Here is a 23,846-nt window from a genome sequence, read left to right as displayed (position 1 = left end):
TTTAGAAATTAAAACATTTATTATAAAATACAGGGACTAAAAATCCTGGTGGGAAAGAGCTCTGTGGAAAGAGCAGTTGGTGGGAGGGGGGTCACAGAGTCCCCTGGTCCTGCTGGGCCACATCTGCCAGCCTCATGTTGTGCCACATGAACTCGATGAAGGTGGAGGCCTGGAGCAGGCGGCTCAGCCTCTGGAAGTGGCGCTCTGCAAGGAGGGGAGGGCTCAGGGGAGGCACCAGAGCCCGGCCCTCCATTGTGGAGCCAGGCTGGGAGAGCTGGGAATGCCCAGCCTGGAGGAGGGAACACTCCAGAGAGACCTCCAGGGCCTGAAGGGGCTCCAGGAGAGCTGGAGAGGGACTGGGGACAAGGCATGGAGGGACAGGACACAGGGAATGGCTCCCACTGCCAGAGGGCAGGGCTGGATGGGATATTGGGAAGGAATTGTTCCCTGGGAGGGTGGGGATGGATGGGATATTGGGAATGAGGAATTGTTCCCTGGAAGGGTGGGGATGGATGGGATATTGGGAATGAGGAATTGTTCCCTGGGAGGGTGGGGATGGATGGGATATTGGGAAAGAGGAATTGTTCCCTGGGAGGATGGGGATGGATGGGATATTGGGAATGAGGAATTGTTCCCTGGGAGGGTGGGGATGGATGGGATATTGGGAATGAGGAGTTGTTCCCTGGAAGGGTGGGGATGGATGGGATATTGGGAATGAAGAATTGTTTCCTGGAAGGGTGGGGATGGATGGGATATTGGGAATGAGGAATTGTTCCCTGGAAGGGTGGGGATGGATGGGATATTGGGAATGAGGAATTGTTCCCTGGGAGGGTGGGGATGGATGGGATATTGGGAATGAGGAATTGTTCCCTGGGAGGGTGGGGATGGATGGGATATTGGGAATGAGGAATTGTTCCCTGGGAGGGTGGGGATGGATGGGATATTGGGAATGAGGAATTGTTTCCTGGGAGGGTGGGGATGGATGGGATATTGGGAATGAGGAGTTGTTCCCTGGGAGGGTGGGGATGTCCTGGCACAGGTGCCCAGAGCAGCTGTGGCTGCCCCTGGATCCCTGGCAGTGCCCAAAGCCAGGCTGGACATCAAGGCTTGGGATGGGGATCCCACCCTGGGATGGTGGAAGGTGCCCCTGCCATGGCAGGGGTGGATTACCTGACCTGTCCCTTCCACCCCAAACCATTCCATGATCCCTGATCCGAGCCAGCCCCTCCAGGCCACGCCTGTCCCCACAGGGCCTCACCCGTGTAGGGCAGCAGGGACTCCACGGCGGATTTGATTCCCGAGAACTGCAGGAGGGTGTCGGGGGCCTCGTGCCTCAGGAGGGTCTCCATGACAGCCTGGGCCTCGTGGCAGTTCCGGGAGTTGGTGTTCCACGTCACCAGGAACGCCAGCACGGCCTCTGTGGGGAGGGAAGCCAGGCCAGGCTGGCACACAGCAGAGCCCACACAAAGCACCCCTGGGCTCTCACTGAGGTTCAGGTCCCACTCCCCATCCCTGCAAGTGCCCAAGGCCAGTCCTGGTCGACTGGAAGGTGTCCCTGCCCATGGTAGAGAGTGGAAGTGAACAATCTCCCAACCCAAACCATTCCAGGATTGTAGGATTCTAATTTCAGGTGACAGAACAAGCCTCTGACCTGAAAGCCCTGAGCACTTCAGTCGTGCCACAAACCTTTCTGATCCTTGCGGAGCCGAACGATGTTCTCGTCCAGGTGCCTCCTCCCCTCAGGCTCCCTCAGGATGGCTGGGGAGAGAAACGACAGCAGGGACACCCTGCGTGATGGCACCCAGGGAAATCTCAGGCTTTCAGACTCGTTACTGGACTCTGTAGCCTTGAAGTGGCTGGAAGAGGTGTCCAGGAAAGGAGGGAGGGCAGGAAATGCCCTCAGAGCACGCTCTGGACTCACCCTTGACCACGGTCAACACCGTGTGAGGCCGGTCCAGGGAGATGGCCAGGCCCAGAGCTTTGAGGTACCTTTTCTCATGGAGAAGGTTAGAAAGCTCTTGCTCTCTGGAAAGCAAATCAGGGGTGAGAGTGAGATGAATCTTCAGGTGCTGAGAAAACCAAAACTACAGAAAAAGCAGCAGACTGGGCAATAACAGTTAAGAAGTTTGTGGTGCTCGTCTATAAATGCCCTCACTCCAATATTGGGATCAGGTGGAGCTGGATGGCTCCAGGTGTGGACAGTTCCACTGCACAGTTTGCCTTTCACAGCTCTTTATGGCAACTCACTTCATAATCTGCTCCTCCTGTTTAGCCTGTGCTTCTTTCTCCTCAATTTCAGTCACATCCTATAAAAAAAACAGGTTAAAAGTTTATCAAATCCTGCTTTAATACAGAAAGGTTTTGATTTGGCCACCAAGTGATGTGGAGACCAGTTTCTGCAGCAAAATCTTGGGGTCAAGTAATTTAAATGTCAAATCCAGCATTTTCCAACTTCCCTCCAAAGCTCCAGTGCTGGGGCCCATCTGCTGCTCTGGGGACATACAGAATGGCCAAAAAATACCCCCAAACCCCAAGGTCAGCTTTGCTGACCCAATTTCAAACTGCAGACATGAAGAACACATGAAAAACCAGCCACGGAGAGCCTGAGCTCTCCAATTACCCTGATTATTAACCCAGGGAGGAGCCAGCCCCCTGCTGTACCTGCCACAGGGTGATGCAGGAGTCACTGGAGGCTGTCACCACCATGTCATCTTTCTTGTTGGAGTGGAGGCCCCAGATTTTATCCTCATGGCCATCTAATGTTTTCACACACTCGTTTGTTTTAATTGTCCAGAGTTTTAAGAGACCATCAGATCCACTTTTGGAAGAGAAACACAACAGAAACAATCACTGGACAGATCCATTCTTGCTCTGTCCCACCTCAAATATCAGATGCACTTGTCCCATCCCAATTCCTTCCAAACAGGAGCAGAGTTAACCAAAAATGTGGAGGGCAAGATGCACCCTTAGCTTTGTCTACTGGGTTTGTCCCAACCCAGGAATGCCACAGCAGCCACATGGAACCCATGGGACACCTGGAGAGGAGGAAGATTTAAACAACCTCTACAGAAAGCCTGGCCTAAACATGGCATCTTCCTATAAACCTGTCCAAAGATTCTTTGGACACAAGAGTCTTTCCTCTTGGTGCTGATGATGAGCTCAGACATGCCCTGAACTCTGGAATCAGGCACAGACCTGCTGAGCAGCTGAGCCCCTCGGCTCACAAAGATGATCTTCAGCACTGAGGCATCGTGGCCTTCAAAGGTCTGCAAAACAGAAAGGAAGCTCAGCAGTGGCAGGCCTTTGGGGAGACCCCAGGGGATCCCATTTACTCACAAAGCCCAAAGGAATAAGCCCCAAGTTTTGGAAGGATCCTTAAGGAACCCCAAGGTTTTGCCCAGGGCAAGAGGCCAAGTTCTCATCACCTTCAGACAGCTGAAGTCCCGAAGTCCCCAAAGCTTCAGGGTGCCATCAGCTGAGGAGGTGGCCAGGACCTGGTCCACAGGGGAGAACTGCACACACCAGATGCCACGTTTGTGCCCAGAGAAAACCCCCAGGAGGGAGCAGTCGGAGCAGGACCAGAGCTTGGCCAGCCGGTCCTGCGAGCCCGTGGCCAGCAGTTTGTCATTGGGGGACACTGCCACGCTGTTGATGTCCTGGGGAAGCACAAGAGGAGGAGGAAGAGGGTCAGGCCTGGCTCAGGCTGTGGGACATGGAACAAACAGAGGCTGAAGCACTGAGAGATCAGGTGGAGCTGTACCTTGTCATGGCCTCTCTCAGTGACCCTGGCATGGAGGGGCTCTGGGCTGGAGATCAAGGCTGCTTTTGCTTTGGAAGTGAGGGATTCCGGGATGTTCCAGATCTTGATGGTGCAGTCCTGGCTGCTGGTCACTACAAAGCTTTCCTTCAGCCTGAGAGCAATGAAACCATCAAGGGCAGGGAAACAATTCTGTGCTTTCTTCTCCCTGACTGGGATCCCCACACTCAGCCACTGCTGCGTGTGGAAAAGTGGTTTCATGGCTTTCCAAGCTCTTTTATTCAGAGGGACTCCCCCATCCCTGGGGGTATCCAAGGCCAGGCTGGACAGGGGATGTGTCCCTGCCCATGGCAGGGGGTGGCACTGGATGACATCTGAGGCCCCTTCCCACCCAAACCATCCCTTGATCCCTTCATACTCGGGCACCAGGAGAAGTGGGGAGCAGGAATGAGAAGCAGCACAGCTGGGAGGGGGACAGCACCCACCAGGACGTTCCCCTCCCTGCCCCAGTCCGTGTTACCTGGAGCAGGCGACAGCGCCCACGCCGTGGGCATGGCCCAGGCCCTGTGCCACACAGGTGACCCTGCCAGCCCTGCCCATGCGCCACACCCGCACGCTTCTGTCCTGGGGGAAGACAGAAATGCCTCAGTTTCCTGGGGATCAGCAGCTCCCTGTGCTTCCACCACATCCCTGAGCCCCAGTGGTCTCTGCTGTTCCAGCCTGAACCTTCAGCTCTGTCACAGCCCCCACCCTGGGGCTCCAGCATGGAGGTTTAGTCCTGGTTGTCTCAGAGCTTTGGTTTTGGGTCTGTCAGAGCTCTTGGCACCTTCTCCCTCATCAATCTCACGCTAACAACTTTTCTGAACTCCAACAGCAGACCAGGATGTTTGGAGAAGGAAATACCTCCTTCAGGCCAATAAAATACAACCAATTTTCCCAGGGACATTGTTAAAAAGGGATAGTGGGAGAACCTATTTGGGGCATGCAGCAGACAGGGATTGTATGAACAAAAAGCCCTGTCTGGAGTTCAAAAAAAACCAAAATTTTGCCCACAGGGATCAGTAGGAATTTCATTAAATGGAGAACAGGGACACACCTTGGCACAGGTGACAAACATCAGGCCTTTCCTGAAGACATCCACAGCCAGGATTGTTTCTAAACAAAAGAAATAAAAGCTGGTGGGTGCAGAGCAATGCTGAGATGGGACAACAGAAAGGGGTGAGTTAATGAGCCCAGTACTAAATGAGCCCAGTTAATGAGCCAGGGAACAGGTCTGGGACACGACTGGTCCCCAAGGACTGAGCCTGTCACACCTTCAGCTCCACTTTAAACTGATCTCACTGCCAGGGACAGGGACAAAGGGACACATCCTCTCTCCACACAACTCCCAAACCTGCTGTGATGCTTCTCCACCAAGAACTCAAGGATTGCTCTCCACCAGAGCTCCAGGAGAAGCTGGATGAAGGCAGAGCTGCCCAGGTCCCCCCAGGGCAGGGCTGTCACCCACCTGTGTGGCCGTACAGGATCTGGCAGTGGGACGTTGCCAGCTCAAACACTTTCAGCTGGGGGCTGTTGGTGGCCACCACGATGTGAGAGTCACCAGGGCCCAGGAACTTCACATCCAGCACCTCCTCGTTGTATCCTGCCAGCTGCAATGGAAACAGCCCAAGAGGGAAAGGACAGCTGAAGGAGAGGTGGGAGGGCCTGGTTTTCATTTCACACTGGGTGTAATTTCTACACACAGGAGGCATTGCTGGCTAAGTCTGTTCTGCTTTCTCCTTCCTGTGCTGGTCTCTGGGCAACACTTCCCCCAAAGCAGTGGAATTCCCTGGCCCCATGGAACAATCCCAGAACAGGCTGAAGCCAAGGGCGCCCTTGGTGCTTCTTCCAGGAGCAGAGCTGGTCCTGGAGCATGGACAAAGGCACAGGGAGGCTGAGGGCTGTCACCTGCTTCCTGAGCTGGAGGCTTTGAGCATCGTAGAAGAGGATGTTGTGCTCCATGGACACGGTGAGGATCTCATTCCTGGCGGGCACAAACTGGCACTGGGAGAGGCTGCGCTCGCTCGGCTCCTCCCGCAGCGCGAAGGGCACGGCCTGGCTGTGCACACAGGCAGCTGTGGCTGCCTCCCACACCCTCAGGATGCCTGGGGAAACAGGAGAAACCATGGCAGAGCCACTGCTTCACACTGTGCATGTCCAGGGCACAGCCTGGCTGTGCACACAGGCAGCTGTGGCTGCCTCCCACACCCTCAGGATGCCTGGGGAAACAGGAGAATCCATGGCAGAGCCACTGCTTCACACTGTGCATGTCCAGGGCACGGCCTGGCTGTGCACACAGGCAGCTGTGGCTGCCTCCCACACCCTCAGGATGCCTGGGGAAACAGGAGAAACCATGGCAGAGCCACTGCTTCACACTGTGCATGTCCAGGGCACGGCCTGGCTGTGCACACAGGCAGCTGTGGCTGCCTCCCACACCCTCAGGATGCCTGGGGAAACAGGAGAATCCATGGCAGAGCCACTGCTTCACACTGTGCATGTCCAAGGAACATCATCCAAACCACAGTGGGAGAAGCCACACAGCTCCAAGGCAAGACTGGGCAGGATGCAGTGGCTGGAAAAGCCTCAAGGTTTTGGTTGTTCACTCAAACTCATTGAGTTTGAAAATAGAGATAAACGTGTTTGAGCAGTAAATGGATCTGTGCCTGTTCCATCCTGCTCATCCACCCTGCCCAAGGAACTCAGGAGCAGGCTCTGCTCTCCACCCAAGGCTCCTGCCACATGGAGAACACACAGCAGTGAAGTGACTGAAGTGCCACCCTTCAGGCTCCAAAAGTGACACTCACCTTTGCTGCCAGCTGTGACAAAGTGCAGCCCTTTTTTCTTCACACCCAGCTGAGAGAAATCTCCCTCCTTAGGCAACAACACAGCGGCTTCCACGGTCTGCAAGAGTCAGAGAGGCACAGACCCAGAGCTGAAAACCCCTGGGAAGGGGGAGAAACCAGATTTCACAACATACAGGCCCTAGAGAGGGAGACCATGGCCTAGAAACTCCAGAGGGCCTCAAAAGAAGGAACAAAAAGCAGTTTCACCTCGTAGACAGGGACGGTTCGTTTGCTCTGCCTGGTCTCCAGGTCCCAGACCATGCAGATCTTGTCACGGCCAGAGCTGCAAATGAAAAGCTCAGTTTTAGTGCTAAACCTGTTCAGCTTGGCTCTGGGTGCAAATTCAGCACTGTGGGAGCTCAACACCTCTCTGGAGAGGTCATGGGAGAAAGAGCAGCAGCATTCCCTGTGCCAGCTCAGGATATTCCCAGGATCAAAGGCAGGTTGGACAGGCCTTGGAGCACCCTGGCACAGTGGAAGGTGTCCCTGCCCACAGCAGGGTGGCACTGGATGAGCTTTAAGGTCCTTTCCAACCCAAACCACTCCATGATTCCAATGCACACCCACTGAGCACTTGCACCACCCCTTCCCCTCACAGCAGAACCCGCCCAGACCCTCCAGGAGGTGAATGGACGGAGGTGCAAGCCCTGCCAGGACGTACCTGAGGAGGCTGTTCCCATCTGCAAAGGCCAGCGAGGTGACAGCACTGAAGTGTCCCTCCAGCACTGCCACACACCTGCTGGAGCTCAGGTCCCAGATGCGGATCTTGTAATCGATGGAGGAGGAGAAGAGCTGCAGGCGGGAGGTGTCGGGGTGGAACTCCACCAGGCTGGGCAGGAGCACAGGGACAGCACAGGAATAAACCCCCAGCCTTAAATAATGCACATAGCAGCACAGCTGGGGTGGGCTCGGAGCATCCTGGCCTAGTGGGAGGTGTCCCTGCCCAACAATTCTGAGATTCCATGAAAATTTGTGACCAAACTGTTTTCTCTCTGGGCAGAGTCAGCCATGACCCCGCTCTCAAAAAGCAGGAAAAGCCCAGAACCTGCTGGGAATGGTCCTTCACTTTGTTTTAACTCCAGAATTGCACCTCAATCCCAGTATCCCCAGCTAGTCAGGGACTGACAGACAGCACTGGTCCTTACTGTACCACTCCAGAGGATCCTTTCAGGTTGTGCGTGCAGTAGTGTCTGATCATATCCCAAACCTTAATGGTGCTGTCACAGCCACCTGGGAAGAGAAGGACACCGGGGCCTGAGCTCTGGAGGAGAGAGCCTTGGGAACTCCAGCAGGACCCAGGCTGGACACGGCTCTGAACCTCTGCTGCCCCGGGAGGCTGCCCAGGAGCAGGACACCCCTCTGTGACAGCAGTGGCTCCTACCTGTGGCCAGCAGGGTGGCCGTGGGGTCGAAGGCCATGGTGGCCACGGGCGCGGTGTGCACGGCTCGCCAGGTGCGCTCACACCTGGGCTCCCTCCAGCGCCAGCGGCACAGCAGCAGCGCCCGGCTGCCTGTCACCAGCACCTGGGGACACAGGGACACAGCCTGAGCACGGGCACTGTCACCAGCACCTGGGGACACAGGGACACAGCCTGAGCACGGGCACTGTCACCAGCACCTGGGGACACAGGGACACAGCCTGAGCACGGGCACTGTCACCAGCACCTGGGGACACAGCCTGAGCATGGGCACTGTCACCAGCACCTGGGGACACAGGGACAGGGGACAGGCTGGGCATGGGCTGGGTTTGGGCTCCTGTCAGTGCCACACAGCACAGGGAGCTGCTGGGGAGCTCAGGCTCTGGGCAGGTGTGAGTGTGAGCCAGGGCTCTGAGTGTGACCCATGGCTCCCAGGGGATCTCAGGAAGCACACAGGGTGTGGAATGGAACCATGGAATATCCCCAGCTGGAAGGGATGCACAAGGATCATCGAGTCCAAGCCCTGGCTCTGTACACACACCCCAAAATTCCCCCCATTCCTGGCTCAGCCTGTCCCAGGCTGCTCACAGCCCCCAGCACAAACCCACCTCGTCATCAGGGCTCAGCACAAATGCTGTGACATCCTCTTCCTCATCCTGGCAAAACAGAGGGGAAATGCCACAGTTAAACCACCCCTGCAGAGATCTCCGAGCTCCCTTCTCCAAGGGCTCTACTGATCTCGAGCGCAGTTCAGGGACCACCCAAAACCTGTGCTTGGGTTCATTCCCCCCTCCCTGCACTCCTGACTCCTGGGAGCTTTGTATCCACAGTGAGAAAACCCTCCGGGCGCCTCGCAAAGCGCTCAGGAGAGGCCGATCCCGGTCACCTGCTGGAGGCTGTGCAGGAGCGCTCCCGTTTCCACATCGATGACGTTGACTTTGCTCCCACAGGGGCAGAACATGAACTTCCCATCCCGGCTAATCTGGAGAAAGGGATCGGGAACGTTAGAGCCGGGAGGCGCGCCATTCCCAGATGTCCCTCCAGAGTCGGGATTACCTGGATTCGCCCTCCTTTGTAGAACGGCTCGATCTTCCGCGTCACGGCGTAGCTGGAAGGGAAAGAGACGCACCGAGAGGCCCCGTTAAAGCGGAGCGGCGGCGGCCCGGGGACTCCGGTCCCGGCCCGGCCCAGCCCAGCCCGGATCTTCCCGGCCCCTCGCTCGCCCTCGCAGCCCCAGCCCGGTCCCGCTGGTCCCTCACTTGCTCTTGAAGCGCACGGCGGCGGCGGCGGCGGCCGGGTCCGTGTCCGTGTCCGCCATGGCCGCGGCCCACGTGCTTCCGGTCACCACTTCCGGGAAGTGAGGGAACACTTCCGGCCCCTCTAGTGACGTAAGGGGCGCCACCGGCACCACGCGGGGAGCGCTCCGGAGAACGGGATAAGAATTCCCCGTTTCTCCGAGAGAGCGGCCACAGCCCGGCTCCGAGCGGCTCCTGCGCTGCGTTTCTCCGCTATCCGGAGCGCTCTCCAGCACAACCGCCCCTCTCCGCCCCAAGGAAGCGTAAAGTAGAACTTTTGACCATTGAAAGAATAGAGACGCTCCATCTTTTAATAATTTCATTTTTTTATTGCACATCAAAATACAAAACAGAATCATTCATTCCCCGCTGTGACTCCCGTGTCGCCGTTCATCACGGCAGCCCCGTGCTCTCCACAGTTCCTCCGGGGACGGGATCTCCGTGAAGAGTCACCCCAGCCCACGGCAGGGCCGCGCTCCCAGCGGCCAGGAACGGCCCCTGGAACAGACAGCAAAACTCAGAACCGGCCCCACAGCCCGCAGTGCCGATAGCCGCCGGGCACGGGGCTTATGGGAACATGGGTTTCATTCCCCACAGACAGCCGTGGGCAATAAGCTTAATGTTCCCGATGCTCTGGGCGCCGTTATCTCACCCGGGGCCACCGCAGACCCCGAATGATTTTCAGACCGCGCCGGGCGCTACCGCGGCCCCCGGAGCGCCTTCCCGGCCGCTCCCTGTCACCCAGCCGGCCGGGCTGCGGCTCGGGCAGCACCGTACCCATTTCCCAGCAGAGTTCTACAGAGGCTGAAGGCGCAGGGGAGGAGGGAGATGCGGCAGTGCCCTCCCGCCCGCTCGCACCCGCACCCACAGCTCCTCACCTCAAGCCGCCGCGCCGCGCTCTGCGCGCTCCGCCCGTGCGCGCCTCTAGACCCCGGACGCCGCGCCCGCCCCGCGCCCTGTATAAATAACAACAAACCGTCCATTCCAGCCCGCGGTTATTGCTCATCCAGCGCGCAGGGCCGGCTCGGCTCTCGCGAGATGCCCGCGCCCTATAAATAGCGCGCGGTGCGGCAGCGCGGCCTTCTACGCTGAGGGATCACGTAAGTATGGCGGGAGCGGCGGCGGCACCGGGCGGCCCGGCCCGGCCATCCGGCCCCATCCGCGCCCGCCGCCGCCCGCCTGACGTCCCGCTTTGTTCCAGCAAATGGCGGACGACGCCGGTGCTGCGGGAGGAGCGGGAGCGGCCCGCGGGGGCTTCCGCGGTGGATTCGGGACCGGGCTGCGGGGCCGCGGGCGCGGCCGCGGGAGGGGACGCGGGAGAGGCCGCGGAGCCCGCGGAGGGAAAGCCGAGGATAAGGAGGTGAGTGGGGAGCGGGGACGGGGGCGCTGCCAGCCCCCAGGATGGGGCAGCAGAGCCGGGTCCGGCGGGTGATGGCCCCCGGTGACTCTTGCCCGTGGGTTTCTCTGCCAGTGGATTCCTGTCACCAAACTCGGTCGCCTGGTCAAGGATATGAAGATCAAGTCTCTTGAGGAGATTTATCTCTTCTCGCTTCCCATCAAGGTGAGTTACTGTGGACATGAAAGTGATGGGTCAGGGAGATGCTCCAAGGGGAGGAGCCATACAGGGGAAGGGAAGGCTCCGGGGACACCTCAGAGCCGGAAGGGGCTCCGGGAGAGATGGAGAGGGACCTGGGATGGGATACTGGGAAGGAATTGTTCCCCGTAAAGGTGGTGAGGCCCTGGCACAGATTCCCAAAGAAGCTGTGGCTATCCGTGGAAGTGCCCAAGGCCAGGTTGGATATTGGGGCTTGGAGCACCCTGGGACAGTGCAAGATGTCCCTGCCCTTGGGAGGGGTTGGATTAGCTGACCTGTGAGGTCCCTGTCAACCCAAACCATCCCAGGATTCCATGATTTCTGTGTGCTCAGTGCTGACCCTTGCAGGAGTCGGAGATCATCGATTTCTTCCTGGGCTCCTCGCTGAAGGATGAGGTGCTGAAGATTATGCCTGTGCAGAAACAGACCCGTGCTGGGCAGCGCACCAGGTTCAAGGTAATCCCGTTTTTCTGGATCATCCTGTTCACAACTTCCCTTTTTGCACTTCTAGTGTTATTTTAATCACTTCAGATCTCTTTTATTGTCACATATAGTAAATAGGTATTTTGCTGTGAGGACCAGTAGCAGTTTATTAAGTGTATTAACTTTGAAGTGTGTAGATGTTCCTTGAAGCAGCACTGCCCCAAAAGTTGGGTTGCAAGACTTTCAAACTTCTTTTTAAGAAAATTTTCCTGACACTGCAAAATTCAGTTGTTCTTGCACAGTAGTGTCGGGTTTTCAGGGAGAAGTTTTGGGTATAGGCAGGGAATGCTGTTGGACAATCATGGGGAGTTCTGACCAGAGTGAGGCTGCAGCAGGGAATTGAATCCCTGTGCCTGGCTGGTTCTGCCTGAAGGATGAACTCTTAGGGGGAAAATGGGGTTTGAGAGCTGTGTGTAAGGTTTGGGGGTGAGCTGTGAGTTCCTGCTGAGCACACTCCACCATGGCGTGGCCCTGGCTGGAGCAGTGAAAACTCCTCTTCTGCTGCAGGCGTTTGTCGCCATCGGGGACTACAATGGCCACGTGGGGCTGGGGGTGAAGTGCTCCAAGGAGGTGGCCACGGCCATCCGCGGGGCCATCATCCTGGCCAAGCTGTCCATCGTGCCCGTGCGACGAGGCTACTGGGGCAACAAGATCGGGAAGCCACACACAGTGCCCTGCAAGGTGAGCATCCCGCTGGCCTGGCCCAGGGCCTCCTCGGGGCTGAGCTCCAGGGCTCCTCGGGACTGAGCTCCGGGCCTCCTCGGGGCTGAGCTCCGGGCCTCCTCGGGGCTGTGCTCCAGGGCCTCCTCGGGGCTGAGCTCCAGGGCCTCCTCGGGGCTGTGCTCCAGGGCCTCCTCGGGGCTGAGCTCCAGGGCTCCTCGGGGCTGTGCTCCAGGGCCTCCTCGGGGCTGAGCTCCAGGGCTCCTCGGGGCTGAGCTCCGGGCCTCCTCGGGGCTGAGCTCCGGGCCTCCTCGGGGCTGAGCTCCAGGGCCTCCTCGGGGCTGAGCTCCAGGGCTCCTCGGGGCTGAGCTCCAGGGCCTCCTCGGGGCTGAGCTCCAGGCCTCCTCGGGGCTGTGCTCCAGGGCCTCCTCGGGGCTGAGCTCCAGGGCTCCTCGGGGCTGTGCTCCAGGGCCTCCTCGGGGCTGTGCCCCACGGCTGACCCGCTGTGTCCCTGCAGGTCACCGGGCGCTGCGGCTCCGTGCTGGTGCGCCTGATCCCAGCTCCCCGCGGCACTGGCATTGTGTCTGCCCCTGTCCCCAAGAAGCTGCTGATGATGGCCGGCATCGATGACTGCTACACGTCAGCGCGGGGCTGCACGGCCACCCTCGGCAACTTTGGTGAGCTCTGGGGCTGCCACGGGGCTCAGGGCCACTTGTGTCGCTGGTGGGCACAGCAGCTCTGTTTTACAGTGGTTTGTGCAGTGAAGCAGAAGCCACGGCTTTGCTGACAGTGCAGTCAGTGCTGCTGCAGGTTCTGTCAGAGTTAGTGACAGAACTGTGCGGTTCAGCACTCCTGGGTCTCCCAATCTGCGCGATTGCACTTGTGTGCCGTAGTGTAATCGTCGTAACTGGGGAGAGAGAGCAACCTGAGCTTTGTGGGTTCATCAGAGAGGCCCTGCCTGGTCTCCCTGGTCCTTTCAAAACTCTACATTTTTGTTACTGGGGGATACTGGGGCTGTGGGTTGGATCAGCAGGCTGGTTCTGCAGCCCTTGACAGGCAGTGTGTGACATCTCTCTGCAGCTAAAGCCACCTTCGATGCCATCTCCAAAACCTACAGCTACCTGACTCCTGACCTCTGGAAAGAGACTGTCTTCACCAAGTCTCCCTACCAGGTAAGAGCATTTTGGTAACTTACAGCTCAAACCTTCTTGTCCCTAAAATTTAGATTTCTGTACCCAAAGGTTCGGTAGCTATAAAGTTGAGCCACACCAGCCCCAGTGACACGAGGGATTGGAGTGGTGCTGAGGAAGCCGTGAGGGGCTGGAGGGAATAACCCCGTTGGTGTCTCTTGCAGGAGTTCACTGATCATCTGGCCAAGACCCACACCAGAGTGTCGGTGCAGAGGACCCAGGCAGCCGCTGTGGCCACCACCTAAGGGGTTTTGTAGGAGAATAAAGTGATCAGAGAACCAGGAATCCGTGCTTGGTGTGACAGGGGTTGGTGCTTGGGGCAGGTGGGTTAATCCACCTGGGGTGGGTTGGGAAGGACCTGGAAGCTCATCCAGTTCCACCTTCCACTGAACAGTGCTGCTCCGAGCTCTGTCCAAAGAATGAATACAGAGCCCAGGTGTACAGATGTCTGTTTATTGTGGAGGCCAAGGAAGCAACATGCACTTGGATACCAGCACCATGGAGGGAGGAACTCTTGTAGCTCTACTGCTTTTCTTGCGCTGCTTTCCTCTCCTCCATCATCCTGTGCTTCTGCTTCATCAGGCATGTCCGTGCATTGCCATGGTAACCCAGCTCACCGTCTGAAAAAGGAAGGAGATGCCAGAGCAGTGCCTCCCACCAGACTGTGTTCTGTGGTATCAGAGCCCCCTTTCCCCGGGATGAGAGCCCTTGCTCTGTGTGCTGCTGCCACACTCACATCTGTCCTGGTAGGCCTTGGTGACCTGTGCCAGCAGCTCCATCTCCTTGGCACAGTTCTGGAACTGGTTGGGCCCTTCCCTCTGCTTGCACGCAGCCATCCTTTCCCGGACTATCTCCACGATTTCCTGATCAACCATCCTGTGGGAAAGATGGTGAGGAATGAAAAGCTGAACCAAGGGCTGAGGACACCCTGTGGAATGTCAGCTCTGGGATTTTCAGCATCCTGCTCCCTAATGCCACCATGCCCAGACGTGCTGCAGGGACAGCAGGACACTGATGTGTAATGGGTGGGCTGGAGGTGCTGCCTCAGCACCCCAGCATCCCCCAAAATGCTGCAGGTCCCAGAGCTGTGTGCTCTGCTGTGACCTCACCTGGGGACAGTCCAGGGGCAGCCATACCTGTCCCTCCTCCACTGAGCCTCGGCCTCGTAGTAGCACAGGTAGTCACCCTCCAGGCACTGGCTCAGGTCGGGCACACGGCGGAACTTCTGGTGGTAGTAGTAGAATTTGTTCCTGTTCTGCCACCGCTCGATCCAGTCTGCAGGGACAGCCTGGTCACACGCCCCAGCCCAGCTCCGAGGGCAGCACAGCCCACAGAGGGCTGGCACTGCCCGGTGCCACCTTCCCCAGCAGCAGCAGTGGGTCCACACTGTGTCCAGCTCATGCCCAGCTGTGTGTCTGCCCCTCTGTGCTGTGTCACTGTGTCCCCTGCACTCTCTCAGTGTCTGAGCTGTGTCCTGATGTCCCTGTATCTGTCACAGTGTCCATGACATGTCTCATGTCCTTGTCCCCTACCAATGTTGTGTTCTTGTCTGTCTCAGGTTCCCATATCTGTGCAGTGTCCCATGTCTGTCCCTGAGTCTGTCCCATGTCCCTGTGTGCATGCTGTATTCTACCGTGTGTCCTCTGTCCATGTCTGCCCGTGTCCATGTTGTGTCTCATGTTCCTCTGTCCAGGCCATGTATTTGTCCGTGTCCCATGTCCCTACGTTCATACTGAGTTCTTGTCAATGTCCCATGTCCCTGTGTCCCGGTGCCCTGTCCCTCTGCCCGTGCCGTTACTGTCAGGACCAGTGTCCCTGTGTCCTTGCGCGTGCCCTTTGCCTGTCCAGGTGCCCGTGTCCTCCCGCCTTTGCCCCGTGCCCCGGTGTGCCCATCCCGGTGTCCCCGTCCCCGCGCCGCTGCTCAACTCCCACGGGGAGGGGGACGGTGGTGGAGGGGGAGGATGTCTCGTCCTGCCGCTACCTCGGATGAAGGTGACGGGCGCGTCGAGGACATTGTTGAAGGCGGTCTGGAAGTAGTCGACGGGGTTGGGCACCGAGGTGGTCCTCTCGGAGACGGGGGTGCGGGTCGGCGGCACCTTGTACGCCTCCCAGTCGTGATCCTCCGGCATCGCGGCGGCGGCGGCGAAAGATGGCGGCGACCCCTGAGGGGGCGGGAGCACGGGAACATGGCGGCGACCCCGAGGGGCTGGGCGCGGGAATATGGCGGCGGCCCCGGGGCACGCCGGGAGTTGTAGTGCGGGTGTCCCTCCTCCGTGAGGGGATCCCAGCACGGCGGCATGGGGCGGGCCGGCAGAGCCCACAGCGTGTCCCGACTGTCCCCATCCGTGCTCACAGGGCCATCCCGACTGTCCCCTCACTGCTCACAGGGCCATCCCGCAGCACATGGCACAGGGCTGGGAGCAGGTGGCTTTGGGATAGCCCCGGTGAGGGAGACTCCACACCCTCAGTGGGATCTGTGCTCGGTCACCTCACAGGGATAAAGTTCTGCCTCGTGCCCAGGTGGAACTGCCTGGGATGGGTTCCTGCCCGTGGTTCTGGTGCCATTGCCATTGGGTCCCTCCCTGCACACAGGGACAGCCGGGCTGAGGGTCCCTGTCAGCCATGGAAGGTGTCCCTGCCCATGGCAGGAGCTGGCACTGGATGATTTTTAAGGTCCCTTCCAATCCAAACTGCTCTGTGATTCTGAGATGTATTGTCTCAATCTCTTTTCCAGCCAGGATCACAATCCTGGGCTGACAGAGAGATTCTCAGCCTGTGCTGGGGGTACCTGGTGCAGGTGTTCACAGCTCTGGGCGTGTGTGCCCCTTTCGGAAACCGCCCTAATTCAGGAAACTGCCCCAATTCCTGCCATTCACATCAGAGCTGGTCAGGAGGGAGAAACGTAAACTGAGCCAGCAGCAATTGACCTTTATCACACCACAACTGTCGTGTCCAACCTGCCAGGAATGAAATGAATATCGCAGCGGGTGAAGCGAGCGGCTAAATTTGTGTCTTCAGACCCATATCCATCTTAAGTATTAATCTGGGCAGGCACCTCCTGACAGCCTCTCTCTGCTGCTGCCCCGGCCTGAAGACGTCCCATGGTTGGTACAGCTCTGCTGGAGCCGCTTGTGTGCGAGGGTCAGCAAGCAGGGCTGGGTTGTGCTCCCGGTGGTGCCGCAGGAATGGGGGCAGAATCCTCAGAGTTCCACTCAGGCTGGAAAAGGAGCTTGGTGGAAAGCACAGCCGGGCGCTGGGACTGATCTGAGCTAGGAAGGAGCTGCAGTGGGTGCAGGACTAACCCTTCGCTGCTTGTGGTTGAGGTTTATGTATTTATCTCTTCTCCTCTGCCTTTCAAGGTGCCCTTAGAACCCGTGCATGTTCCTGCTGCCCATTCCTCTGGGCATCCTTTCCCCTGTTTTCCTGATCCTTGGCTGTGCTTGTTTTGTGCCATTTGCCTTGATGACACGAAGCCCAGGAATTCCAAGCAAGCCTTTTTGGTGCTACAGGATACAAAATAAATTGTTATAATTAAGAGCATGGAAAAACAGACCTAGTAAAGAATGTTTTTCTCCTTCAAAGTCCTTCAGAAGAAGCTGGAGGAGGGAGATCATGGTAAATTTTTTATTATGTGGCATCATTTGTCCAGAAACGTAGTAAATTCACACTGACAGGGAGTAGATTTAGAGTGGGTGTTAGGAAGAAATCCTTTCCATGTGAGGTGAGCAGGCCCTGGCACAGGTGCCCAGAGAAATTGTGGCTGCCCCTGAATCCCTGGCAGTGTCCCAGGCCAGGATGGACAGGGCTGGGAGCCCCCTGGAACAGTGGAAGGTGTCCCTGCCATGGCAGGGGTGGCACTGGATGGGCTTTAAGGTCCCTTCCACCCAACCATTCCAGTATTCTGTGCCAATTTTCCATGTCTGTGACAGAAGCTTGAACAAACCCCTGCCCTGTTAGGACTCAGTGAAGAGCCCAGAATCTCTGTGGCATTCCCATCTGAAAGGGAGGATTTTTTTGTTGTGTTTCTGTCGTGTTTCCCTTCTCCCCATTTCCTGGGGAGCCGAGAGTGCAGCTCCCTTTGTGGTTCCCTCCGCAGTCCCACCGCAAGTTCTCGGCTCCCAGGCACGGCCACCTGGGCTTCCTGCCCCACAAGCGGAGCCGCCGGCACCGGGGCAAGGTGAAGGCCTGGCCCAAGGATGACCCCAGCAAACCAGTCCACCTGACAGCTTTCCTGGGCTACAAGGCTGGGATGACCCACACCGTGCGGGAGGTGCACCGGCCCGGGCTCAGTAAGGCTTGGCTGCAGGGGGAGGGAAAGGAAAAGGGGGCAATGGGCTCCTGGGGAAAGGCTCTTTGTGGAAAGGGGTGGTGGAGCCCACAGTTCTGGGTTAAATCCTGGCTGTCCACATCTTGCATGGTCAAGGGCCAGCTCAGCTGTGTGTGGAGGTTCCTGGAACTCTGCACACTGGGATGGTGAGCGGTGGTTTGGGAGGTGGGAAGGCTGCGGCTGGCTGAGATCAAACACGACCTCGCCCCCAGCACTCTCTGTGACAGCGGGAATCCTCCAGGGAATGATCCCAGAGGACGCCAGGCACCCCTTCCCTTTGCTGCCTTGCAGAGGTGTCCAAGCGGGAGGAGGTGGAGGCCGTGACCATCATCGAGACCCCCCCGATGGTGGTGGTGGGGGTCGTGGGCTACATCGAGACTCCCAAGGGCCTGAGGAATTTCAAGACTGTTTTTGCTGAGCACATCAGCGACGAGTGCCGCCGGCGCTTCTACAAGAACTGGTGCGGGCTCCCAAAAAGGGTCACCAAACACTGGGGCTGCCCAGGGAGGTGGTGGAGGTGTCCGAGGCACCCCTGGGTGTGGCATCAGTGCCCTGGGCTGGGGGACAAGCTGGGGATCACTCACAGGTTGGACTGGGTGATCTGGGAGGGCTTTTCCAGCCTCAGTGATCCCGGGATCCCCAGAGTGGGGGTTTCCTGGTGGGGCTGCCTGTGAGGGATCTCTGGCAGGAATTCCACAGGCTCTCCGGGATGCCCAAACAGCTCAGCTCCTGTGGAGTGAAACTGCTGCCTGTTTAGTCATGCACAGGGACACTGCAGACAGCCCGATGCTGGGGAGCAGCGTTTGCATATGTAAATTTATTCTAATAGCCGAACCAAGTTAGCTCTCTCCACAATATCGTATGGCAGGTTCCTTTTCCCTCGTGTAGCTCGGGCTCCTCGGCTCCCCAGTTAACCAGAATCCTTGAGCTGGACTGAAACCAGATTTGCCAGGGGGAAAATTGGTGCAGAATGTGGCCCCTGGGCCTTATAAATATCAACACCCCTCAGCAGAGAGGGAAGTGGGAGCACGAATTTCCTCGCTGTGGGAATTGTGTCTCCTGTCACAGCGCCATGGAGACCCACCCACCCACCGCACGCCTCTGTTCCCTGTTTGCTCCTGTCAGCCCTTTTCACACTCATCCCTCTTCCCACCCAAACCCTTGGCAGTCAGGTGAGGCTCAGGTACCCACAGGTAGCAGGGAAGTGATTTCCTGGCTGCAGGAATCCCCTGTAAGTGCCATGGAGACGCACCCACCCCGAGCCTCTGATCGCTGCTTTCTCCTGCCTCTGATTTTGCGCCTGTTTTGATGGTGCTGAGTCAGTCAGTGGGAGACAACTGCATTCCTCATGCGGAAAGGTTTGAATTACCCTTGAACGAGCCCTTTTCACGGCTCATTATCCACCTCCCTCTTCCCACCTCAAGGTCCTGACAGTCAGGTGAGGCTCAGGTATCCACAGGTTCCTTGTGCCTCCGAGGAGGTGGCTGTCAGGGTGACCTGTCCCCTCTCTGCACTGCCACAAGCCCTTGATCAGCTCTGATGGGTGCTGAACCTCTTCTGTCCCCAGGCACAAGAGCAAGAAGAAGGCGTTCACCAAGTACTGCAAAAAATGGCAGGATGAGGCTGGGAAAAGGCAGCTGGAGAAGGATTTTGCAGCCATGAAGAAGTACTGCAAGGTCATCCGTGTCATTATGCACACACAGGTCAGAGCCTCCCCCTGGCATGGGCAGGGGGCTCAGGGGCTTCCTCAGCTCTGAAGGAAATGGGATCAGGAGGTGTTTTGCTGGGGTCACAGAGGCTGAGGGAGCAGAGGGTGTGAGATGGGGATGGGAGGTGCTGGCTGACCTTTCCAGCTGCCTCCTGACCTCCCAGAGCTCCTGCTCCAGGGCTGCCATGGGGGCTGTGGTTTGGGATCACTGGGCAGCCCCCACACCCCGATGGGAACCCACACACCCCGTGGAGGAGAGCAGGAGCAGGGCAGAGCCTGGGCAGGTCCTGAGTCCTGTGTCAGCAAGGGACCTCATGATCACCTCAAATTAGCAACTGGTGTCAAATGTTTTGGGCAAAAATAACCCCACAGGCGGCACAGTTTTGCCAGATGCTGATTGCTGGATACTCGTGGGGCCCATTTCAATGCTGATCCCTCGAGTTAAGGGCTGCTGTGGGGTCTGGGGGAGAACTGAGTTGGCTCAAGGCCAGACAGGGTCTCTGGGCTCAAGGACAAGGAGTTGGCTCCATAAAATCCCAGATATAAAGAGCTGCTGACCCAGGGCTGCTGTGAAAGGGAGTGACTGTGGCAGAGAGGTGAAGCAGTGGCTCTGCTCACCCCTGTGCCCCTCACGAATTGTGAGGGACCCAGCCCTGCTGCACCCTCCTGCCTGTGGGGCGAGCGGCCACATGCCACCCTAAAGCACAGTGTGCTGCAGATGAGGCTGCTCCCACTGAGGCAGAAGAAGGCCCACATCATGGAGATCCAGCTGAACGGGGGGACAGTGGCTGAGAAGGTCGACTGGGTGCGGGAGAGGCTGGAGAAGCAGATCTCTGTGCACAATGTCTTCAGCCAGAACGAGATGATCGATGTCATCGGCGTCACCAAGGGCCATGGCATGAAAGGTAGGGAGGGGGCTGTGGGGCTGTCCTCCTCACGTGGCTCTGCCCAGCAGGTGCTTTTGGGGTAGGAGAGTGTTAACCACGCTGAGAACCCCTAACTTTCTGTAGAGGGAGCAGCAAAAAGCCTCAGGATCTTAAGCATGACATCCAGTTCTGTTGTGGCTGGGCTCGGTTTCCTTAATCTCAGGGATTCCAGCAAGGGAAAAATTCAACAGGGGCACCTCTGATGCACATACAGAGGAGCTGACAAGGTAACTCCTGGTGGAAGGATTTTCCCTGAGATCAAGGCCAGTGAAGGCCTCCTCCCAGGAGGCTCAGAGGCACTGTCAGTACATAAAGCAACCAGGTCTAATGGGAGGTGTCCCTGCCCGTGGCAGGTGTTGGAACTGGATGGTCTTTATGGTCCCTTCCAATCCAAACCAGTCTGTGATGCTGTGAATGTCTCAAACCCCACATGTGCAGGGGTGTGGGCATCCCTGGGTGTGTGCATGGGATACCTCCTGGTTTGAGCAGAGCCCTGGGAAGTGAGAACAGCTCCTGATCTCCTCCCAGCACAGCCTCCTCTGAGAACTGCAGGAGAGCCATGGGACTGTCCCTCAGGGAATGTCCTTCAGGAGAGTGGTGGGACTGTCCCTCAGGGAATGTCCCTCAGGAGAATGGTGGGACTGTCCCTCAGGGAATTGTCCCTCAGGAGAGTGGTGGGACTGTCCCTCAGGAGAGCCATGGGACTGTCCCTCAGGAGAGTGGTGGGACTGTCCTTCCGAGCCCCAGCCCTCCCTGCTGCCCCTGCCCTCTGTCCCCACGTTCCCAGGGGTGACCAGCCGCTGGCACACCAAGAAGCTGCCCAGGAAGACGCACAAGGGCCTGCGGAAGGTGGCCTGCATCGGGGCCTGGCACCCGGCCCGCGTGGGCTACTCCATCGCCCGGGCTGGCCAGAAGGGCTACCACCACCGCACCGAGATCAACAAGAAGGTATGGCCAGGGGGCTCCCTCTGGGGCTCCCTCAGGCCTCCCATCCTGTCACACCCTCCTCCCCACGCTGCCCTCAGCTCCCTGCATCCTCCTGGATGTTTCCCTGGACATCTCCGTGCCCTTCCTGGTGATTTTCTGCTGCTTGGGGGCACACCTCAACAGCACACCGCACCAGCAGAAGGTTTTCACGTGATTCTGTGGGGGATTCTGGCACCCTCTGAAGCTCCTCAGCAAGGGAGGAGCAAGGGGCAGGAGAGCCTCCATCTGCACTGGCTGTGTGTTCCCAGATTTACCGCATTGGCCACGGGATCCACGTGGAGGATGGCAAAGTGGTGAGGAACAACGCCTCGACGCACTACGATATCACCGAGAAGACCATCACGCCTCTGGTGAGGGCTGAGGGGTGACAGGGCTGTGCCCCCCCTGACCCTGCCAGCCAGCTCCCCTGCCCACCAACCCCTCTGCTCTCCCCACAGGGTGGTTTCCCTCACTACGGAGAGGTCAACAATGACTTCCTCATGCTGAAGGGCTGCGTGGTGGGCACCAGGAAGCGCGTGCTCACCCTGCGCAAGGTGAGAGCTCCAGGATGGCATGGGCTGCAGCTCCCCAGGAGCACATTCCCCACATGGAGAATCCTCCAGCTGCTGGGCAGGGACACTGCGGGGGTCCTTGGTGCAGTGTCAGCAGGTGGAAGGAGCTGGAGAGCTTCAGAGCTCTGTGGTTCATTTCAGAAATGAAACCTTGGGTTGTCACAGAAAGGTGGCTGGGCACTGCAATGGGCTGCCCAGGAATGGGGGGGTGGAGTCCCTGGTGTTTAAGGACAGACTGGATGTGGCACTCAGTGCCATGGTCTGGGTGACAAGGTGGTGTCAGGTCATAGGTTGGACTTGGTGATCTCAGAGGTCTTTTCCAGCCTGGTTGATTCTGTGATTCTGTGCAATGCTGAGCCAAGAGCAGCTCTGCAAGCTCTCCACCACCTGAGCACCAGGGTGTTGCTCTGAGAACACAGATTCTTGAGGGGATATTTGTTTAGAGGACATTCCAACCCTGCTTCCATGAGACCAGCTGTTCTGTGACGATTCCCCTGCTGTTGTGGCTGTTCTTTCCCAGTCCCTCCTGGTGCACACGAGCCGCCGGGCCCACGAAGCCATCGAGCTCAAATTCATTGACACCACTTCCAAATTCGGCCACGGCCGCTTCCAGACAGCTCAGGAGAAGAGAGCTTTCATGGTGAGTTCCTCGGGCTGCCTCCAGCTCCTCAGGGGGCCACAGCAACTGACTGACTCCAACCAAGCATCTTCCAGGTGTCCATGGGCAGGGAGGTGGAACTGGATGAGTTTGATGTCCCTTCTGACCCAAACCATCCCAGCATTCTATGATTCCGTGATTCTGTGGTCTGCTTCTTGATACCACAACAGCCAAGTGAATGTTTGAGGCTCTCTTGCCTAAAGGCAGCCATGAATTCCGTTCACACAGCAGAAATGATGCTAAGGAAGAACAGGATGGTTGTGTGAGTGATCCAAGACAACTCAACCAGCAAATAAAAGACCAGATGGGCAACCAGTTCCCATTCACCATGGGAAGTTTTAAACAAGCAGTTAACTTGGCAGGCACTGTCTTGGCCATATGGTGCCTTTCACTTGGAATTGTGCACTGCTTTGATTTGTTTGGAATGATTTATAGCTCTAATGTTCTCAGAGGGAAAAAGGTTTGGGTCAAATTCAGATAGATGCAAATTTGTGGTGCTTTTGTCAGAAGCTTTCAAGAAGGCCAAGCAGTGTATTTTTCTTAAATCCAGGGCAAAAAAATGTTATAATAAATAATCCAAACACAGCAGTTTCCTGAATAGTTTTGCAGCCTTCACCAGGCTGGTGTGAGTCTGAGTCTGAAGCGGAGGAAGCACTGAGTAAACCAGGAGAGGGAGAAGGAGAAGGGAAAGAAACAACTGCCTGTGTGTCCCACACAGACATAAACTGGGTCTGGATCTGGCCTGTCAGCCAGAAATGCCATGTGAAGCTGGCTAAGCCTCCTTAGGGCTGGCAGGGGGATTGGTTAGGCACTGCCTTTGCAGAGCCCTTTAGAGGTTAAGCTGATTTCCTTCAGCTCAGTGTCAGGAGCCTGTTGTGTCACTGCCAGCCCTGAGCTGCTGTGACGAGGAGCTCGGTGACAGGAGGAGGTTTGACCTGGGTGCAGCTCTTTTCTTTGCCATTTTGCCCCATGGATTCTGTGGTAAAACATCACATTTGTCTGGAAGTTGAGGGACATAAGTAATTCCTGCCACCTGCTCCCATAGGATTGATTTGCTGTGGGATAACCCCATTTTTCAGTTGCTGGCCCGAGCTGCCTTTCTGGTCACCACAGCCCAGACACAGCCATGCAGGCCAGGTCTGTGTGTCCCTAAATCCAAACTCTCCTCTCTGCTCTCTTCCAGGGCCCCCAGAAGAAACATTTGGTGAAGGAGAAGCCAGGTGTGCAGGAAGAGCTCTAAGGACAGAGATCCAAGGCTGCCTGGCTGGGCACTTGCAATAAAGGGGCTCCAAGCCATGCCTGCTCCTCTCTCCTTCTGGAGGGGTGTCCTGCCTGTTCTCAGGCTCCTCAGCAGGTGGGGATGGGAAAAGTGGCACTTGGGACTGGCCCACGTGGACAAGGACTAACTGGG

At 57.5% G+C, this 23,846-nt stretch overlaps 4 protein-coding genes, 1 long non-coding RNA gene and 2 other non-coding genes across 7 annotated transcripts; 3 read left to right on the top strand and 4 right to left on the bottom strand.

Moving 5' to 3' along the window:
* TBL3 (transducin beta like 3) lies at positions 1 to 9,415 on the bottom strand. Its single transcript, XM_059861714.1, has 22 exons — positions 9,316 to 9,415; positions 9,113 to 9,164; positions 8,943 to 9,038; positions 8,665 to 8,712; positions 8,021 to 8,162; positions 7,785 to 7,869; positions 7,301 to 7,468; positions 6,847 to 6,922; positions 6,601 to 6,697; positions 5,705 to 5,901; positions 5,265 to 5,406; positions 4,854 to 4,912; positions 4,278 to 4,381; positions 3,761 to 3,911; positions 3,426 to 3,656; positions 3,196 to 3,266; positions 2,662 to 2,818; positions 2,248 to 2,306; positions 1,922 to 2,025; positions 1,687 to 1,758; positions 1,259 to 1,417; positions 1 to 204 (listed from the first exon to the last, which is right to left on the bottom strand). The coding sequence occupies exons 1-22, from the start codon at positions 9,372 to 9,374 to the stop codon at positions 92 to 94; spliced, it is 2,442 nt and encodes an 813-aa protein (XP_059717697.1). The 5' UTR covers positions 9,375 to 9,415; the 3' UTR covers positions 1 to 91.
* A 244-nt stretch (positions 9,416 to 9,659) lies between these two features.
* On the bottom strand, positions 9,660 to 10,285 carry LOC132335206 (uncharacterized). Its single transcript, XR_009488610.1, has 2 exons — positions 10,230 to 10,285; positions 9,660 to 9,849 (listed from the first exon to the last, which is right to left on the bottom strand). It is a non-coding gene; the product is annotated as an uncharacterized LOC132335206 (long non-coding RNA).
* LOC132335568 (small nucleolar RNA ACA64) lies at positions 9,917 to 10,041 on the bottom strand. The gene has a single exon (XR_009488698.1). It is a non-coding gene; the product is annotated as a small nucleolar RNA ACA64 (small nucleolar RNA).
* A 241-nt stretch (positions 10,286 to 10,526) lies between the features above and the next one.
* On the top strand, positions 10,527 to 13,563 carry RPS2 (ribosomal protein S2). The gene is made up of 7 exons (XM_059861500.1): positions 10,527 to 10,711; positions 10,823 to 10,912; positions 11,294 to 11,401; positions 11,936 to 12,109; positions 12,606 to 12,765; positions 13,169 to 13,260; positions 13,443 to 13,563. The coding sequence occupies exons 1-7, from the start codon at positions 10,556 to 10,558 to the stop codon at positions 13,521 to 13,523; spliced, it is 861 nt and encodes a 286-aa protein (XP_059717483.1). The 5' UTR covers positions 10,527 to 10,555; the 3' UTR covers positions 13,524 to 13,563.
* On the top strand, positions 12,944 to 13,080 carry LOC132335565 (small nucleolar RNA SNORA64/SNORA10 family). Its single transcript, XR_009488696.1, has one exon. It is a non-coding gene; the product is annotated as a small nucleolar RNA SNORA64/SNORA10 family (small nucleolar RNA).
* A 152-nt stretch (positions 13,564 to 13,715) lies between the features above and the next one.
* NDUFB10 (NADH:ubiquinone oxidoreductase subunit B10) lies at positions 13,716 to 15,463 on the bottom strand. The gene is made up of 4 exons (XM_059861501.1): positions 15,260 to 15,463; positions 14,415 to 14,553; positions 14,015 to 14,154; positions 13,716 to 13,898 (listed from the first exon to the last, which is right to left on the bottom strand). Exons 1-4 carry the CDS (start codon positions 15,405 to 15,407, stop codon positions 13,801 to 13,803), a joined length of 525 nt encoding a protein of 174 aa, XP_059717484.1. The 5' UTR covers positions 15,408 to 15,463; the 3' UTR covers positions 13,716 to 13,800.
* A 768-nt stretch (positions 15,464 to 16,231) lies between these two features.
* On the top strand, positions 16,232 to 23,731 carry RPL3L (ribosomal protein L3 like). The gene is made up of 10 exons (XM_059861951.1): positions 16,232 to 16,382; positions 17,375 to 17,567; positions 17,897 to 18,065; positions 19,173 to 19,308; positions 20,032 to 20,218; positions 21,027 to 21,187; positions 21,475 to 21,576; positions 21,664 to 21,759; positions 22,298 to 22,417; positions 23,619 to 23,731. Exons 1-10 carry the CDS (start codon positions 16,380 to 16,382, stop codon positions 23,673 to 23,675), a joined length of 1,224 nt encoding a protein of 407 aa, XP_059717934.1. The 5' UTR covers positions 16,232 to 16,379; the 3' UTR covers positions 23,676 to 23,731.
* Positions 23,732 to 23,846: the final 115 nt, after the last annotated feature.

This window comes from Haemorhous mexicanus, chromosome 17 (genome assembly GCF_027477595.1).
Source record: "Haemorhous mexicanus isolate bHaeMex1 chromosome 17, bHaeMex1.pri, whole genome shotgun sequence".
NCBI classification, from domain to species: Eukaryota; Metazoa; Chordata; class Aves; order Passeriformes; family Fringillidae; genus Haemorhous; species Haemorhous mexicanus.
This window is presented reverse-complemented; position numbering and strand designations above follow the sequence as displayed.

Bases quoted from the DNA above. Each gene is read 5' to 3' on its own strand.
- TBL3 (XM_059861714.1), bottom strand. From the start codon at position 9,374: ATGGCGGACACGGACACGGACCCGGCCGCCGCCGCCGCCGCCGTGCGC. The intron at 2,819-3,195 runs GTCTGTGCCTGA...CTCTTCCAAAAG, and splicing joins GGGGCTCAGCTGCTCAGCAG to TGGATCTGATGGTCTCTTAA. The intron at 2,026-2,247 runs GTGAGTTGCCAT...TTTGCTTTCCAG, and splicing joins CAGGAGGAGCAGATTATGAA to AGAGCAAGAGCTTTCTAACC.
- RPS2 (XM_059861500.1), top strand. From the start codon at position 10,556: ATGGCGGACGACGCCGGTGCTGCGGGAGGAGCGGGAGCGGCCCGCGGG. The intron at 10,913-11,293 runs GTGAGTTACTGT...TGACCCTTGCAG, and splicing joins TCTTCTCGCTTCCCATCAAG to GAGTCGGAGATCATCGATTT. The intron at 12,110-12,605 runs GTGAGCATCCCG...GTGTCCCTGCAG, and splicing joins CACACACAGTGCCCTGCAAG to GTCACCGGGCGCTGCGGCTC.
- NDUFB10 (XM_059861501.1), bottom strand. From the start codon at position 15,407: ATGCCGGAGGATCACGACTGGGAGGCGTACAAGGTGCCGCCGACCCGC. The intron at 14,155-14,414 runs GTATGGCTGCCC...TCTTTCCCACAG, and splicing joins GCTCAGTGGAGGAGGGACAG to GATGGTTGATCAGGAAATCG. The intron at 13,899-14,014 runs GTGAGTGTGGCA...TTCCTTTTTCAG, and splicing joins CAAGGCCTACCAGGACAGAT to ACGGTGAGCTGGGTTACCAT.
- RPL3L (XM_059861951.1), top strand. The intron at 18,066-19,172 runs GTGCGGGCTCCC...TTCTGTCCCCAG, and splicing joins CGGCGCTTCTACAAGAACTG to GCACAAGAGCAAGAAGAAGG. The intron at 22,418-23,618 runs GTGAGTTCCTCG...GCTCTCTTCCAG, and splicing joins AGGAGAAGAGAGCTTTCATG to GGCCCCCAGAAGAAACATTT.